The sequence below is a fragment of the Engraulis encrasicolus genome, chromosome 10 (assembly GCF_034702125.1).
Source record: "Engraulis encrasicolus isolate BLACKSEA-1 chromosome 10, IST_EnEncr_1.0, whole genome shotgun sequence".
Taxonomy (NCBI): domain Eukaryota; kingdom Metazoa; phylum Chordata; class Actinopteri; order Clupeiformes; family Engraulidae; genus Engraulis; species Engraulis encrasicolus.
In genome coordinates, this window is record NC_085866.1 from 17,827,315 (window position 1) to 17,847,099 (window position 19,785).

The 19,785-nt window shown below is 44.6% G+C and overlaps 1 protein-coding gene across 2 annotated transcripts in view; it reads left to right on the forward strand.

The window, feature by feature from the left end:
* nol4lb (nucleolar protein 4-like b) overlaps positions 1-19,785 on the forward strand; it is a 113,619-nt gene that overhangs the window by 6,251 nt on the left and 87,583 nt on the right. Inside the window, exons 2-3 of one of the 2 annotated variants that reach the window (XM_063208253.1) lie at positions 1,020-1,058; positions 16,407-16,565. In XM_063208253.1, coding sequence (XP_063064323.1) covers positions 1,020-1,058; positions 16,407-16,565 — 198 coding nt within the window. The remainder of the gene's footprint in view (positions 1-1,019; positions 1,059-16,406; positions 16,566-19,785) is intronic. The other variant, XM_063208254.1, reaches the window with a different exon arrangement.

Genomic DNA, 19,785 nt, shown 5'->3' on the forward strand with positions numbered 1-19,785 from the left:
CGTGTGTGCTTGTGTGTGCGTGTGCGCATGCATGTGTTTGTGTGGCGACAAGGTGTCGTGTGAGTGTGTGTATACTGTCTGAGGTTTGTGTTTTTGTGTAAACCAGGGGCATATGTATCTCAATACATCTTTTGACAACATGTCATTTTATGAGCCATCAATATTCTTTAAAAATATATATTATTTTAAACTAGTTTATGTTCCCATATTACAGCTCTGCTCTCTAGTAGATTATCTCTCTAAATTATTACTTTGTGTTAACATCAGTGTATTAAACAAAGCCGAAAAAAGTAAATAAAACCGACAGACAGGGGACAAACGTTTCGGGTCTAGCCCTTCATCAGTGTTGGCTGGGAACACTGATGAAGGGCTAGACCCGAAACGTTTGTCCCCTGTCTGTCGGTTTTATTTACTTTTTTCGGCTTTGTTTAATACAGTTTTTGATTTTGCATCCAGCTCCAGTGTGCGACTCCTTTCTTCCTTTTCATCATACTGCTCTTGGAATTACGCACCGAGCGATACGCACAGGATAAGACATTGGCGCGGACGCCACCCCACCATTACTATTCTGTTAACATCAGTGCCCATGTTTTTCAATTAAAAAAATATATATATATATAGGCTATACGTATTTATAACAACTTATCCAGATGTTTACTTTTTGATACCATACTGTATTAACATTTATTAAGTAATTATATAATTATTGTTCATATGTTAAAACACCCTGATTAGTATACAGTAAAAAGTACTAGAGTCCTATTTTTAAATTTTAAGCCAATTGCATATTGCAATATACCCATTACCTCAGTGTATTGTAATGGCACGTATTGTATTGGCAAATGTATTGCGATCATTTATATGTACTGTATTATTATAGTCCTTGCCAGTGTACCAGCAGTCGTGCGTGCATTCGTGCGTGCGTGAGTGCGTGCGTGCTTGCGTTGTGCCTGCGTGTGTACGTGTATGTGTTTTTTCATACAAGAGTATGTACTTAATGCCTTCATTTCTGTGCTCAGGTGCGTGGGGGGTGTGTGAGCATACATACAGATGTGCATGTAAGTTGATTTTTAAATATTTTCAAAAGACCATCAAATGAAGGTATTCATCCACTAAAGTTACTGAGTGACCTGTGCCTCTGCTACTTTTCAAGCAGTTCTTATGGTCCACTATTTTGTATGGCTTTTTAAAGCATTATGTAAAATACTGGTGACACACACAGCCTTTTAACTAGGTTATTGTCCTACACTGCTGAGCAGCACACACACACACACACACACACACACACACACACACACACACACACACACACACACACACACACACACACACACACACACACACACACACACACACACACACACACACACACACACACACACACACACACGAGTCAAATTGGTTGTTGAAACAGCAGAGTCACCTCGGGCATGGTGTCCTTTTTCCACTGCCTTCATGGACATGAAGGTGTGCTGGAGGGTGTGTGTGTGTGTGTGTGTGTGTGTGTGTGTGTGTGTGTGTGTGTGTGTGTGTGTGTGTGTGTGTGTGTTTTAACAGGGTGTTAGTGTGAGCATGTTCAGTGTGTCACAGACATTTTTCTTTATACTACTCACTTGGTTACCACTACACATGCTTGACATCATCTAAAGCAAATGTGTTTATCTTGGTCTCAGCAGGGACAAACAGACTAAGCATATGAAATGCTGGAACCATGTCCTGTGGTTTGAGGAGACCAAGATAAACATTTTTAGATGGTGTCAAGTACAGTATGTGTGGCGCTAACCAAATGAGTAGTACAAAGAAAAGTGTCCCTTGTCCCTGCTTAAAGTCAAGCAATTGCAGCAGGACTGACAGGGTTTGGGACTGCATGAATGCCTTCAACATTTGGACGCTGAATTTTATCAAAGGAAACATGCATGTCAACATGTACTGTGGCTGCTGAAGCATTTCATGACCCTCTTGAGTTTTAACATAGGGTTGTACTCACTTTTGTGTTTATAATGATCAGTCATGTTTATGGATCAGTCCCGCACCAACTTATCAACTACGCCATGGACTTCTTTCACATGCCCACCTGTGTCAAGACCCTGGTAGCAGAGTATTTCAACAACCTGCAGATGTGCTTCTCCATACAAGACTTCACTACTGGGTGGCAACGGCTTGAAGTCGGAATCGCAATGGGATGTGCGATTTCTCCGATACTATTTGTAGCAGCATTTGAGATTATTCTCATCGGTGCAAGACAAATGGTCGGAGGGATCAAACTGCCAAACGGTCAGAGGCTTCCCCCACTAAGGAGCTACATGGACGACGTCACCTCCCTCCTGCAAACAGCAGCATGTACAGCAAGACTGCTGAAGAGGATGGACGAGCTGATGTCATGGGCGCGAATGAAGATCAAGCCCTCTAAGTCTCGCAGCCTGTCACTTAGGAAAGGAGTCAGGAATGACTGCACCACCTTTCTTGTCGGAGGGGAAAAGATACCATTTCTTGCCGAGCAACCCATCAGAAGCCTGGGGAGGCAGTACACTGCAGAACTATCTGATAAACAGATGGGGAAGACCGTCATGAAACAGCTATGTGACGGCCTGGCAAGGATCGACCAAAGCCAACTCCCTGGGAAGTACAAGGTTTGGTGCTACCAGTTTACACTCTACCAGAGGGTAATGTGGCCCCTGAAAATGAGCGAGATCTCCTCATCAACCGTGACTAAGATGGATGGGAAAGCCAACTCATTCATACGAAAGTGGTTGGGGTTGCCACGTTGCCTATCTGAAGCTGGCCTCTTCGGAAGAAATGCACTGCAACTACCACTGAAGTCACTACAGTTGGGTTACATGCAAGAGAAAGCCAGATTGGTCCTTGAGATTCGGGAGTCCACAGACGAGTCAGTCAGGAAGGCTATCGCCAGGGTCCTGACTGGCCGCAAGTGGAACGCCCAGACCGAGGTCGACCAAGCTGTAAGCCGGCTGAAGCACAAGGAAATCATGGGCAGAGTGCAGGTAGGTAGAGCAGGCCTAGGATGGGGAGATGCACCAAGATTCTGGTCCAAGGCCCACCGCAAGGAAAGGAAGGAAATGGTAGTGGCGGAGGTGACGAGGATGGAGGAAGACCGCTACAAGATCAAGGCTGTGTCTCAGGGACGGCAGGGAAGCTGGACAACCTGGGAGGGAATCTCAAACAGGAACATCAGTTGGTCAGACATGTGGAAGATCCCACAGGCAAGACTCAGCTTCCTTATACGCTCAACCTATGACACGCTCCCCTGTCCTCGGAACCTCCACTAGTGGTTTGGAAATGAGGAATGTTGCGCACTCTGCAATGCTCCCAATGCAAGCCTCCAGCATATCTTGTCAGGCTGCAAAATCGCGCTATCACAAGGCCGCTACAGATGGCGCCACGACCAAGTCTTGAGAAAGCTAACTGAAGTACTGGAGGAGCGCAGACAGGATAGCAGAATATCATCGCCGACAGAGGACCCCACCACCTTTGTCACGGAAGGAGGTATCAGAAGCATCAGGCAAAGAGAAACATCAAGGCCCTTCAGTCCCGGCCAGGATTGGAGCATGAAGGTCGACTTGGACAGGAAGCTTCTGTTTCCCACAGAGATTACCACCACATCTCTCCGCCCAGACATAGTGGCGTGGTCCACAAAGGCAAGAGCGGTGGCCCTCATTGAACTAACCGTGCCAAGTGAGGAAGGAATCGAGGCTGCCTTCGAGCGGAAAAAGGCCAAGTACTCTGAGCTGGCTGCTGAGTGCCGAGAAGCGGGTTGGAAGACTACCATCCACCCAGTGGAGGTTGGATGCAGAGGCTTTATGGGGTTGTCGACTCTATGCCTCCTAAAGGACGTGGGAGTCACCGGAAGGAAGCTTAAGAAGGCAGCAAAGGAACTGGCAGAGGAGGCGGAGAAAGGGAGCTTTTGGCTCTGGCTGCGGAGGAAGGACAGAAACTGGGGGAAGAACACCTAACCCCCCAGACAGTAGCTGCAGGGAACAGCAAGCCTATCTCCCAGCAGCAACCAACGCACCCGAGCACAGCTGCCTTATTTTCCTTTAAACATTTTTTTTAACTTTCTTTTTCTTTCTTTTTTTATTTTTTTTTTTATTTTATGCTTATCAAATGTATGAAACGTATGTATTGTTGGTGTGAGCTGTACGCCAGAAGCAGATGGGCAGTGAGCCTGGCCACTCACTGTTGGCCCACTAGCCGGAGTTGGCGGTGTTGTGGTTCAGGGCCGAAACACCGCAGAGAAGGCTGGACACCACCTGATCTGCTTCTGGCGTAGGGCTACAGCTACCTGCGAGGGTGGTTGAGGAAGGCACCTCCTGTGCATGCATGATGAATGTGAATGTGTTCCCTATGTTTGTAAAGTAATTTATACAATAAAGATGTTTGTGTCACAAGTCTTATTTTCTCTTGCTGACCCATGGGCACCGGAGGAGGTGCAACAGGCAGCAATGCCCAGCAGGTATTAACAGCTACCTGTACAATCCTATAAAATCTCAACAAGCCTTAAAACACTCAGTTTGTGGAAAAGTGCTCATGTTCCACCTGAACATACTACTACATTTATTTTTCAGTACAGCCAGACATTCTCTGGAGTCTGGCAGTAAAATGCATTGTGACAAGTTAGCATAGATCATGGAATTGAATTGGGCCACCTAGCACCTTGTGATTGAGTGACCATCACTAGGGTTAGGGTGTGTTCTGACTGTCAGGCCAACGAGCCAGGCTCTTTGGTGTAGAGGTCAGAGCCCTGTTTAGTACCTCAGAAGGTCTGGTTTTGAGTCCCGGCGTGGCAACTCTAGTCTCCATTGCTATGGTGTCAGAAGTGGGATGGCTATCGTGAGGCCATCAGAAGCATATCCATTGTGTGTGAGTTGTAATACGGTGTGAGGGACCCCCAGGATTGGTGACCCCAGTTTGAGGGACTGATGGGTGAAGCATAGATGATGGGACACACTGGATAGGAGAAGCATGATGGGCTGTTGCATGAGGGACACCCTGAGCGTGTGAACAGCACAGGTGCGCTTCCCGAAGTGGCCATCACTAGGCTTGTGGGTGTGTGACTGTCACGCCAACAAGCCTGGGTCTTTGGTGTTGTGGTCAGAGCCCCTGTTAAGAATCCCAGAAGGTCTGGGTTCAAGTCCCGGTGTGGCAACTCCTCTTCGCTACACATCTGCTAGTTCAACGATGCATGCTAGCCTGAAACTAGGAGTAACCATACTCAAACAATGGCTGAAGGAGTAATGGAAAAGTGAAACTCACTTAAAAGGTGCACTGTGTAGAATGTGGCCAGAATGGGTACTGCAACTATGCTGCATATTGAAACTGTGCTGCCTATTACCAAATTTGATCTTTTCATGAATATTTACTAAATAATAAACCAATATTTACTTATGAACAAAGTACAGTAAGTTTTGCGGCTAAAAATGTCTATTTCTGGAAATTAAAAATGGCGGACCATGGAGATGATCCCCTTTTTCATGTATGAAAAGCGCAGTTTTCACATTTGTGAATGGGCAGCATGAATTCTGGAAATAAACTACAAAAAATATTACACGATGCACCTTTAACTCAAGAGGAGGTGTACAATGAGCATGTTTCCACAAATGATGGAGAGTTGCTTTAAATGAAGATTTGTGTCTGCAAGACCTAGATTTCCGTTTTTGTCAGCCGACGCTTATGCAAGTCTTCCCAGGTGAAAAACCCATATACTTTAAGTGTACTTTTTTTGACCGTACTAAGTGTGTACTATTTTCGGCGATTTAAAGTGCGCTTCATTGCACTATTAGTGTGCTGAAGCACTACTAGAGCAGTACTTCAGCACACTTGCAGCACACTGAGGATACTAAATTGGCACCGCTTTTGGACAGCTTTAAGTGCACTACAATCATACTTTTGAAAGTATACTCCAAACACACTTTTCATGCATTCGTATGGCATAAAGAGTGTGCCTGAGTACATTTCTATGACATTTTGTTGTTACTTGAAGTTCAATAAAAGTATGTTAACATCATGCTTCTTTGGACTACAATGGAACACTTTAAGTCTGTAAAAAATACATCATTAAGTATTGTAAATATATTAACCGGTATGCTTGAAGTATGTTTACAGTACTCCCAATTACATGAAATAACATAAATGTAACATTATAATCCATACTGTTACTCAGAACTTGTACATTGAACACATCCAGAGGTCACATTATTGATATGCATGCATGGCCTGATTGACATTTACAGTCATTGCAGTCGTATACAGATTCCAGATACACATATCACCTCAACTCAATCTAGTACCACTGATCTGCATTTTATCAATTATTTGGAAACAGTATGCTTTGTTTGATCAACTACTTCTGACTTACCTTTCTCCATGACAAAATAGGAAGTGTGAGTCTATATATACCAGAACATATACGTGACCATCGTAATGATGGTGGGAACATGGTCATGTTTTGTGTTCCACTTAAAATAAAATAAAAACCTACAATAAACGCAGAATATAACAATGAGTAATATTTTCATGCAAACCAAAGATATTTCTTAGAGGTATGGCTTTCAGTTTGAGAAATTTAGCTCCAAGAAGTGCATTGCATGATGGTACATGCATGATGGTGCATGATGGGTAAATGCACTTTGTGTAAGCACACTTTGAATATATTTGGGTGAAGTACAATCATGGTGCACTTAGAAAAAGTATACTTCCAATATGTTAAAGTGATTTACTTTAAAGCGCACTATAGAAAATCACACTTCGAAGACATTTGGGTGAAGTATAATCATAGTGCACTTAAAGAAAATGCAATTGCAATATGTTAAAAAATACACTTCTAGTAAGTTCACTATTAGAACACTATTAGTATATTCCTTTAAATACACTTTAGCCAAACATCTTCCAAGTCCACTTTAAGTATGGTTGGCTAAGTGTACTTTCTTTGAGAGCAACTTAATTACATCTAATTTTAAGTACACTTTAAATAAGCATATTGTAAACATACTTTTTCTTGGCACAAAAAGTATGAGTGCACTTTAAACATGCTAAGTACACTTCAGTCGTGCTTTTATTGTACTAAATTGAACCACTTTTTCACCTGGGTTTAGTAAGTGAACGATAACTCTCGTGATCACTTCCACAGTCTGCTGTCAGAAAACCCCACATCCAACTTTTGGCAGTGTGGTCCGAGGGAGTGTCATGGGAAACTCCTTATAATTCGAAAACATTGCTTTACATACCGTATTCAGATTTGTATCAACTGCTGGCATTCCGGGATGAAAAACAGTCTCACAGCGAGTTTATTTGAACAGCATTTTTTCATTACGGTAGATTTTGAGACAGGCATGCCACGGGCAACGCACAAATGACGTCATCCTACCCAGTGCCTCTTTAAACTTTGTCTGTTTTTCAACCCTGAATGTGTTCTACAGGTTGCCATGGAGAGATGGGATCTATTTATAACAGGAGTAGTTAATGCTCTGTTTTTAATTGACTGTGCAGACATGATTTGACACAGTGAGCCCATCCCCCATCATGCCATTGGGTTCAGAATTTGTCTGTTTCTATACAGCAATGTCACATAAAATTCCATTCTGAAATAAGCCCAGTGTAATCTGTTTTCAAGTGATTTAAATAATATTAAGTAACTGTTTTTGAGAAGGCACACTTCCACTCTGTGTAGTTGAAGTACATACCTAATATTACACGTTTTACACTATGGCAACCAGCCATTAATTCATTAAAAAATTGAGTTTAAAAAGCTATTTGAATGTGTTGAAACATATGTGTTGAAACGCGTTATAATTTCTCATTGTGCAAAACCTTATTTGTCAGTGGGCACATTTGTGATGAAGCAGTGCTGCTTTTGCTAGGCAGCGCGCATGCACACTTTGTCAGTTTGATGCAGTGTGGTTAGAATCACGATTGTGCCCACTGATCCGTTAGCTTTTTGTCATGTGATATATCTGGCCCATTGTGGGCTCAGGTTGTTTTCACAGCTCTTTAATGAAGGGGCCCTTAAAGGATTTATCCGGAGTTGGAACAAGTTTGCCTGATTTTTGCATGTTTGGGATGAAATACAGTCACTCTAGAGCAAAATCAAGGCAAAAGGATGCGTTTTGAGAAAGTTTGATAATATCACGTTAGCCTCGTTAGCCATATCAGCTATGCAATATGAAAAGTGCGGGCATCGTTTTTCGGCGGTTACACACATTTCAAAAACACAACATTTTAAAGTCTTGCACAGCTCAAAACAATGTCACACGTACCTCATAATATGTTGAGGGTATCCACACATAAACCGAAGTGTCCAAAGCCCTTCATGTATTCTTGAAAGGTCTGCAGAATGTGTTTTGTGAAGCTACTACCTTGAGAATATCTAAATTACGGTCAAGACAACTATTTGACACTAAAGTCCACCAAGTAGATTGCCGAGTGCGTCGCATCATCAGCTATGATTATTTCCATAGTGAGTAACCACAGCTGATGGTGCGACGCACTCGGCAATCTACTTGGTGGACTTTAGTGTCAAATAGTTGTCTTTACCGTAATTTAGATATTCTCAAGGTAGTAGCTTCACAAAACACATTCTGCAGACCTTTCAAGAATACATGAAGGGCTTTGGACACTTCGGTTTATGTGTGGATACCCTCAACATATTATGAGGTACGTGTGACGGTGTTTTGAGCTGTGCAAGACTTTAAAATGTTGTGTTTTTGAAATGTGTGTAACCGCCGAAAAACGATGCCCGCATCTTTCATATTGCATAGCTGATATGGCTAACGAGGCTAACGTGATATTATCAAACTTTCTCAAAACGCATCCTTTTGCCTTGATTTTGCTCTAGAGTGACTGTATTTCATCCCAAACATGCAAAAAGCAGGCAAACTTGTTCCAACTCCGGATAAATCCTTTAAGGTCATTCTCAACAACATGGCATCATGCTACTGCGTTTGGATAATGTGCCAACTTGAACTGTCTTATCACGTGTGTGCACTACGACTTTGCATGTTAAGTCTTTGATATATCGGTGTTAGGCGGCTTTGGTCTGGGGACCATTTCGCCATGTCCCTTGCTTGTTTCACGGTTGTTGGCAAAAGTAAAGTGGCAGAAACATTGCGTTACTGACAGGTAAGGGTAGGGATGGTTTTGGTCAGGCACAGCTGAGCATTTTCACGTTTAGCAACAGAAATTTGTCGTGGGCAACAGATATTCGCTGCGATGGCGGGAGAACTGTGAGACCCTGGTCACGTGACAAAACTGCTTTTCTACGTCGTTGTAGAGCATGACTTAGCATGCAAAGTCGTTGCACCACAATGTAGAATGCACTAGCCTCCAATGCAAACCCCTTTGCATGAGGCCTGTGCGTTGTCAAACATGGCAGCACAGATTGGCGTAGAGAGCAGTAGCCCCTTAGCCTGCACACAGTGGCCGTGCTAATTCCATTCCAATAGGGACAGGATGACAGTCTTGCATTCCTCTCAAGCAGGAAAACTGGTCAAGGTGCAGGACAAAGGCTGATTCAGGTGACTGATTGAGAGTTCCACACACTTAAAATCCTTTTTTTGTTTTATTCCTTGTGTGAACCGCTCAATCAATCACCAGTCTCACATTCCTCACATCACAAAAACAGCAAAAATACATGGCTGCTTACTTTGGCATTAAAGGAACAGTTGGATGTAAAATGAATTGCCATGTTAAAATGTAATGACTTTTTGATTTTGAGCAAGGATCAATCCTGGGCTAGCCCATGGCATTTTGAAGTTGACCATTTTTCAACATTTTGGTTGTAAAATCTAACGTCTTAAACCATTAAACAAGCTTGAAAAAACTATACTCTATAACAAGATTCATAACAAGGCAAATAAAGCGAGGCACAGAAAACTTCTCTACATGGAATATCATGTGTTTTGAGAGAGAGAGAGAGAGAGAGAGAGAGAGAGAGAGAGAGAGAGAGAGAGAGAGAGAGAGAGAGAGAGAGAGAGAGAGAGAGAGAGAGAGAGAGAGAGAGAGAGAGAGAGAGAGAGAGAGAGAGAGAGAGAGAGAGAGAGAGAGAGAGAGAGAGAGAGAGAGAGAGAGAGAATGACAGCCGGTCACAGTTTATGGGCCAATCGTGCTGAATGGCTGCTGTGTCGATAAACAAACTGATGGTGAAATGATGAAGCCATTGCATTGAAGGCATCCCCACACCAAGCTGCACATCTGGTCAAGATCTCCTAAGGAGGGGGAATATCTCCCTCCCTCTCTCTCTCTGTCTCTCTCTCTCTCTCTCTCTCTCTCTCTCTCTCTCTCTCTCTCTCTCCTCATCCGCTGCATTCTTGGTATTTCAAGTTCTCCATCTCTACATTAGTGCACTTTCAATTATTGCTATGTGTATCTGCGCTTTTTTTTTGAAGCTGTGTGTGTAAGTGAATGTTTGTGTTTTGGATGATTCTCTGGATGGACTTGACTGCTGTCTAAAGGGCTTCTGACCTCCTCCTCCCCCCCTCTCCTCCTTCACCTCCTCCTCCTACACCATCCGTCCATCCTGAGAGCTGGATGGCTGAGAGGGCTGGGAGGGGAGCAGAGCGATGGAGGAGGTGAGAGGAGAGGAGAGGAGAGGCGTGTGGCGTGGGGAGAAGGTGGTCGGGGGTGGGTGAGCAGGGCAAGGGGCCGGCAGCCATTTACGGAATCGACCCTGCACGTCTCCTAGCAACTGTGGTGTTTGGAACGGGACGAGAGAGTGCGAGAGTGCAAGAGAGGGATGGAGATGGGGGAAAACGAGAGAAAACCCAAGAAGTGGTGGACAAACTGGATGTGGAGGGGGTAGGGGTGGGGGTGGGGGCCCTACAATTATTCTGTGCTGCTGGAGAGAGCCGCTTGCCTGGAGGGTCTGAGCGGAAAACGGAGAGAGTTGAGGAGGAGAGGAAGGGAAGGGTTGTTTTGAGAGAGGGATGTTTAGGTAGAAGAAGAAGTGATAAGAGGGATGTACAGAGCAAAAGAAAAGCACAGGGAAGTGTGAACAGAGGAAGGATGCGTCAGGAGTGGAGATGGGCAAGTGGACAGACGGAGAGTAAAGAAGGTGGAAGGGGCTTGAGGAGCGTGATGTATATGGGGGTCAAAGACGTGCAAAATGGCATTGTCATTCAGTGTAACGGATACCTTCTGCTGACTTTAACTGTAAAAAACATGACTCTTTTTATGTTATTTTTTTCCAGTGAATTCATGAAAGCCTCGGCTGTCATCCATTCACTTGAAACAATTTTAAAAATCATGTTTTTTTTTACCGTTACAGTCAGCAGAAGGAATCCGTTACACTGAATGACAATGCCATTTTGCATGTCTTTGACCCATGGGCGTTAGAGTAGTTACAAGGGGTGAAGGATGCAGAAACAGAACTTCATTTTTGAATGCATGTTCAAATATCCTTCCATACACCCTCGGACCCATGGGATTTGGATTCGGCCTACTCCATCTCACGCTCTCTCTCTGTCCAAAAAGGTTGAACTCACTCTGAAAAAAATAGAAATATGTTGTCCGCTTTCATTTTATGGTCACAGACCTCTCTCTCTCTCTCTCTCTCTCTCTCTCTCTCTCTCTCTCTCTCTCTCTCTCTCTCTCTCTCTTTTTCTCTCTCTCTCTCTCTCTCTCTCTCTCTCTCTCTCTCTCTCTCTCTCTGGATACACACACACACACACACAATGTGTTCGTGTGACTGAGCTGTACAGCTGTAGGAGTTCAAATATGTGCATTTGTGCCGCATGTAAGGTGTGTGTGTGTGTGTGTGTGTGTGTGAATGTGTGCATGTGTGTGTGTGTGTGCACGTCCGTGTGTGTGTGGGTGTGAGAGGGAGAGAGAAAGAGAGTCAGGGTCAGGGTTGCTTTGCAGTGTTCTTTTTGGATGCTGTGACTTTGACCTTTGTTCAGACCCAAGAAGGGCAGGACGAAGGAGCTTGTGTGTGTATGTAGTACGAGACTGTTGATGTGTGTTTTGCATCCCTCTGTCCTGCCCACTCTGCCTTAAGGTGCATAACCAACCACCCCACCCCACCCCACTCCACTCCACTCCACCCCACCCCTCCCCTTGCCTCTCCTTCCATGCCCCACGCGACAGCTGTCGCACCCACTATCGTCCCGGGCCACTGATGTGCCTCACAACCACGGGGGGAAGGGGGCAGCATCCCATCGGAGGGGGTGAGTGGAAGAGAGGCAGGGCAGGGGGATGGGAATGGGTGGCTATGGCAGAACAAGAGGGAGAGAGGGAGAGGAGAGAGGGAGAGGAGAGAGGAGAGAGGTGGAGGAGGGGCAGCCGCAGCAGCCTCATGGCATGGCAGGCAGCAGGGTGAGTCCTTGGGGCTGAGCTGTACACACATGGCCCATCTCCTGAAGGCTAACCGAGGCAGCCGAGTGGAGTGGAAGAGCCTGGTAAACACCCCCAGCCCCCACTCCATGTTGTGCCCACCGATCTGTTAAGCAGGCCGATGTGTGTGAGGGCGTGTGTGTTTCTGTGTGTTTATGTTTGTGTTTGTGGCAAGCATACAACCAATCAGTCTTAATACCTATTGGGAATTAGTTAATATTTTCTATCTCACAGATGATTTTACTGATGTGAGTCCTCGCGCAGCTGGAGCTTCATGCCAATGCAGCCCAGCGTTTATTGTGGCTCGGCATGTGTGGCGGACGCTGTCATCATGTCTCTATTGGAATGGAATTAGCGCTGCCACTGTGCAGTGTGCAGATTCAGGGGGCTGCAGTTCTCCACGCCGCTCTGTGCTGCCATGGCAACAAACATTGCATTACCTGGGTGTGTGTGTGTGTGTGTGTGTGTGTGTGTGTGTGTGTGTGTGTGTGTGTGTGTGTGTGTGTGTGTGTGTGTGTGTGTATGCAATGCAGAGTGCATATGTGCGAGTGTGTGTACGTTTGTGTGCGTGTTTTGGAGTTGTGTTTTTTTTGTAGTTGCCAAGAGATGTATGTGTGGGGGGTGTTAATGGGGGATGGGGTTTGGTTGGAGAATGAGAAAAGAAAACCAAAGTATAAAAGGCGAAATGCTACTTTGAGAGAGCGAGGCAACGAGGCAAGAGACACAAAGGGAGGGAATCTGAAGGGTGGGAAAATGATTGTAATGAAGTGGTGTGCAGAGATTAGCTCCACTTTTATAACATGAGAGGAGAGGAAGGAGACCGAGTTGCATGCAGGTGCCCCAAGGGCCACCATCAGCTGAGGTGACGATTCTACAGAGGGAGGGAGGAAGACGGGACCAGAATGAAAGGATGAGAAATTAATGACAAATAACCAACACTAAAAGGATGATGCAAGAGATGCTACTCGACTCATTTTATTGAAAGCACACATCACTGTAAGAAGGAAGGGAATGAGACGAGATGGGGAAAGCAGAAAGGGAGCGCTTCTCAGCCAGCTGCTTCCTCCACTGAAACTCCATGAATTTGTAGTCATGTCTGGACATATGTGTTGTTGATGATGAGGATGTTCAGAAACTGATGATATGATGGATGATATGATGGTTTACGACCTCTGGATGAAACATGGGGACACCCCATCAGCAATGAGAGTACAAGAGGTAGTACATAGAATACTGTAGAGTAGAGTATCATTTATTGATCCCAGGGGGAAATTAAGGTGCCAAGTAGCATATATGTACATGTACATGTATATAAATACAGAAGACATATAACACACGAGTCATGACACACATCCTTATAGTATATTAACCATATGTAGCTCACTCTTACATACATTCAGCCCAATCAGCTCTTTCTCTCACTCACTCACTCACTCACTCACTCACTCACTCACTCACTCACTCACTCACTCACTCACTCACTCACTCACACACACACACACACACACACACACACACACACACACACACACACACACACACACACACACACACACACACACACACACACACACACACACACACACACACACACCAACTTATAAAGTGTTCACAGTGTCACATGTGCCTTAGCTGAGTGGCACATAGCAGCCAAGACAAGGTGACTGACCAACAAAGTGTCAAGACATGTCAGAAGTCACTGTGCGTAGTACAATATCCACTGTATTCTTTGGGAAAAGATGTGGCATCACAAGTCGCCCGCTACACACACACACACACACACACACACACACACACACACACACACACACACACACACACACACACACACACACACACACACACACACACACACACACACACACACACACACACACACACACACACACACACAGGCTTGAGCATAAAAAGGGTGATTATCCTGTACGGCTTATTGGAAAATTAAAAAACAAAACAAAAACAAAAGAATCAGTGCGGTACAGTACATCCGGAACATGCCTCGAATGAATGCCAAATGGGTTTACCAAAAATGTGAGTCCACTCTGCACTTGTCAGGACCATTGTAGCAGTGTATCCTCATGTCATATGACTGTCTGTCCCGGTGTCTGAACCCTGCAGTAGTTGCCAAGGCAACATGGTTTACCTTATGGCAAGCCTGAAATAGGAAGCATAAAGCTTTTCCCTTTTTCTTTTTTGTTGCTACATTGTTGTATTCCAATTTGTAATAACAGCAAATGCAACATTATTTTTGTTCTTTAGGGACACATTGTAGGCCTACTCCACAGCAAGACTAAAGAATCCTACCATTTCATTGACTAGAAAAAAATATTTCTATGTGCACTCCAGGGTATTTTCTTTCTACAAAGAAAAGATGATGAGCATAACGACAGAGAGTAACAAATTGCTGTGTGCTCCACTGGAAAATGGTGATAATGCCGCAGAGGCTTTCAAAAGAAAGCAAATAAAAACAGCACACAGGGCGACACGATGTACCATTTCTTCAAGAGAATTTTGATGTAATTGTTTGATATGGAATGCAGAGTGGTGAGATGCATGGTTCGGGAGAATATGCATGGGAAAAAAAGATACATTCAAGACAGAATGCTGCCTTGAATGTGGAGCCTAAATATCAGCTCAAAAGCATGTGTCTTTGTTTTGTAGTACCACCAACTGTGCTGAGTTTTCCCATTCAGGTGAACTCATCATCACTCATGAACTGCCCAACCACCCAATAAAGCCCACCTACTACATCCACCCAGTAACACCTGCCTACTACCATCACCCCACACACAAACCCCATAACGGACGAACTCCCATCACCTCCCACCACCCCTTATCACCCACCTTCATCACCCACTCACCCAAACAACACCCTTCACCATTCAACACCCCTCACACCATTTCCTACCCCCTAGCCATCCCATTCCCTATCACTAGCCATCCCATTCCCTACCCATCCCATCCATCTCCACTTCTTTGCTGTTAACAAATGCTCACAGTCCAGGCAAACTGAGCTTGAGGTGTTTGGCAAGGAAGAATGAGCTAAACTTAATTCTCCAGATGTGCAAAAGTCATAGAGATATACCCCAAATAGAAATATCATTTAAAAAATCATTGCTCCTCTTCACCGTCATGTTCCCTTCGCCCTGTTTGTGAATTTCTGTGCATGTATGTTTTTGAGGTCGAGAGACCCAGAGAGAGAAAGATATGGAAACCGTGAAGAAAGTGAGTAAACTCAATCCAAGTCCTCAGGCTGAGCCACTTGTGCTCTCCTCGTGTAAGGTTGCAACACTGATGCACAACTGGAGGACCCAAAATATCTGCACTCCTCTGCCTTGTCTGCTCAACATCTGAGCAGCATTGTATCAAACAGTTGAGTTGAGCTAATATTGATGTAGAAGCCGCCCACAATGCAACGGATCTTCCTCACAGTAAATTAGCGAAGGCCAGTGAATCTCAATGTGAAAGAATAATAATTCATAATGCCTGTTGGTGAATACATGTTGGTCTTTTGCAATAGTTTGTTTAACTTTTTTGATAAGGATGGCATGGCAGGCTTATGATAAGGGGGCATGTACAGTATATCTACACATTCATCCATAGTTAACCACTTAAGACGCGGCTTTATACATTTGTTGTTATCAGTATGGTAATGACCAAGTCGTGGTGCATTACTAAAGGGCCTGTCTTGTGTCATTGTATTGTAGTGTTATGGTAGTTACATTTCAATGTCTATTACAGCGTGCCACTGGAGGTACGGCGCGCATTAAGGGGCTACAGTACCATTGAGCAAGACGCCTAACCCCACATAGCTCCATGCAATAATCAATACCCTGTCCTGTAAGTCGCTTTGGATAAAAACACCTACTGTCTGTGTAGTGTAAAGTAAAGCCATGTAATGTCTGTGTAATGTAAAGTAAAGCCATGTAATGTCTGTGTAGTGTAAAGTAAAGCCATGTAATGTCTGTGTAATGTAAAGTAAAGCCATGTAATGTCTGTGTAATGTAAAGTAAAGCCATGTAATGTCTGTGTTGTGTAAAGTAAAGCCATGTAATGTCTGTCTGCAGTGTGTGGATGGCTCTGGGCTGGAGGGCGGCGCCTCGTCCCTGAAGAGGGTGGCTGTGGTGGAGGACTTCTATGACATCATCTATTCCATGCATGTGGAGATCAGCTCCGACCCCGGCAGGATGGCCAAACACGCCGGACAGAAGAAGACCTACAAGGCGGTAAGCGCTGGTTCCAGCTTTAGCGTTTGAGTCTTGGGGTGGAGACCTAGGCCTCTGTAAAATACTATAAGTAATGCACTCAGAGCGCAGACCTCTGCCAAGGAAGCTTTTGATAGAACATTTGACAATGTTACACCAGCTTTTTAAAAAGTCTTTCTGCCTTCTTTTTGTGGAGTTTTGTGGAATGTCAAAATTCATCCTGATCACAATTCAATTTGAGGTCACTCGGGGCGTCTAGATTTCAAGGCTAGCAATGGTGAAGAATCTTTAAATTTGGGTGGTGATCCGGATCACGATCCAGAACCAGGATTTTTTAATCACTTTTTCCTTCTGTCATTTTCAACAACTCGACAAAGTTTCATCCAAATCCGTTCATAATTTTTTTAGTTATCCTACAGACAGACAGACAGACAGACACGACAGAAAACATAACCTCCTTGGTGGGGGTAAAAAGGTGTGTAACTTGGAATGGATACCGCTCCATTTTAAAAGGAGATTTCAATCCTCTCTCTTGGATATCTAAGGCACACCCAGTACAGAATTATCACACACATCGGTAATAGACTAATACATAGACTAATGTTTGAGCTGACCTAGCCCCAGGCCAGACTCTTGACATGATGTGTGTGTGTGTGTGTGTGTGTGTGTGTGTGTGTGTGTGTGTGTGTGTGTGTAACCCTTCTTTGCATCTGCACTTGTTGTCCTGTATATTTCCTGTGCACTTTGTATTGCTAGTGATGTGGGCTATGATTATGTCCTCTTTTGAAAGTCGCTTTGGTTAAAAAGTGTCTGCCCAATGTAATATAATGTAATCATTACAAAGCCAAAAAGGTGACAAGAAACGTGTTCACATGGTAACTCCCAAAAATGAGCAAGAAACTATTAGGAAACTATAGTGCTGTCATATTCCAGAACTATAATCTACACAGACTGTCCAGAAGAACAAGGTCCTCAGCATTCAGAGACATGACCAAGGGAAGAAAGACTGAAACCTCCTCAGATGCTTTAGCCGTGGTCTCCTATTACACAGTCTAGTATTAAAGGGACTCTCCAGTGGACAATGGAATTCTGGGATCTGGTGGGCTTGTTGACACATCATAATAAATTGGTATGTTTGCTGAAGACTAGGTAGCCCATTGCATGCAGAATGATTTTTTTTTTAACCAAGGTTTAAAAGGTTTTTAACAGGTTTTTTTTTTTTTTTTTAACAACACCCTGACCTTCAAAATAAGAACTAATGAAAACGCTCTCTACAAATGAATGCTCAACTCAACTCCCTCTTTGTCCTTTGTACAAAGCTCAGGGCTGGGTTTTGCCCGGGTGAAGAATGAATAGGCGATCCAAAGTCAGAGGAAAAGGATTCATACTGTAGATAGATAGATAGCCAGGGAGATGCTGGGTGTCCACAATAGCATCCTTACATATACTCTGTATTACTCTCTTGGCCTTGCCACGGCTAATGCTTTGGAAAACGTTTTTGTGCATGAAATGAACAGAGCAAAAAAGGAAAGTGAATTCCACTGAGTGGAGACTGAAGGGATGCTAAGAAAGCCCCCCCTTGACTGGTGCTTCGGTCATATTGATTGCACTGCCCTCTGTTGACGAGTCTGTTGTATTGCAGGACTTTTTGTAATTCCCCATGCCTCTTGCAATGAGGGTAAAACTCTTTGTTCTTGATTAGGGCTATATTAATATTTTCTAGGTAAGTGGGGCTGGGTGTGATTGAATAAGTACCTTATTACAGGCAATTGCATGCACGCACACGCACGCACGCACGCACGCACGCACGCACACACATACACACACACACACACACACACACACACACACACACACTCACGCACATACACACTCTCTCTGCTAGTGCTCATCAGTTGTTTCTGAACCCGCTAGTGTAATTCCTCCACTGCTACTGTGGTTTTAGTTCTGGAGCTACTCAGCATCTGGGGGGCCTGCAGTAGCCGCATCTCTCCCCACGGTGCTCCTCTTTCACTGGGCCTTGGGGCTCACCCCTCACCCTGCACACACTCGCACCTTTCTGGACTTGCCATGCTGTGTGAGCAGCATTGTAATAAGACAAAAAAAGACAATCTCTTGGCCTTGGAATAGAGCACTGAAGAGATGGAGGAGATGGAGACGCGGTCTGAGAGAAGAGACATAGGAATAGAGAGAGGAGATGGGGGAAACAGAAGGAAGGATGTGAAGGGAAGGTGGAAGTGGTGCTTGCGATGGCAGTGTCAGTAGGATGGAGACAAAAGAGGAATGGGAGTCTCAGTATGGAGGTATGAGTGGCAGGGGAGCTGAGGAGGAAAAAGAGAATGGGAGGGCTAATAGGCCTACTGCAGGTGTGTTTGCGCTAGCGCTCTCTCTCTCTCTCTCTCTCTCTCTCTCTCTCTCTCTCTCTCTCTCTCTCTCTCTCTCTCTCTCTCTCTCTCTCTCTCTCTCTCTCTCTCTCTCTCTCTCTCGCACTCTTGCTCTCTCTCGCTCTCTGTATGTATGTGAGACAGTTACTTGATTTCAGCTCACATACATGTGCCACAGAGAAGCCACATGTCCTCAGGCTATGCCAGGGGGAGGCCTGTGGCGCATATTGGCCACCGAGCCTGATTAACCATTTGATCTGGGCTCCACTTATAATGCAGCAAAATTGGAATTCTGCGGGTGGCCTCACACACCTCCCAGTGTAAGGTCTGCCTTTTTTCAGCCTGCATAGTATTTCATTTTTTGTGATTTACTCTAAAATGAAGTGGATTACAGTTAGTGTGCTGAAGTCTGTAATGATTGTGTGTGTGTGTGTGTGTGTGTGTGTGTGTGTGTGTGTGTGTGTGTGTGTGTGTGTGTGTGTGTGTGTGTGTGTGTGTGTGTGTGTGTGTGTGTGTGTGTGTGTGTGTGTGTGTGTGTGTGTGTGTGTGTGTGTGTGTGTGTGTGTGTGTGTGTGTGTGTACAAGAAGAGTGGTGTGTGTATTGTGACTGTGTGACTAAGAAAAGAGAGGTTTGAGTTGTGTGTATACGTGTATGCACCTGTGCCTGTGTTTTCCACTCTCTGGAGATGGTTGCTTTGTATTTCAGGTTATATAATGTATGTCTGTTCGACATGCTAAAAACTGACAGCAACTTCAAATGACCTGTCACCAAAGGCTGGACTTGACATTTGTTAGGCTTCTCTTGGTCCTCATCCAGCACCTCCATCACTCCCTTTCACTTTGTCCCTCTCCATCAC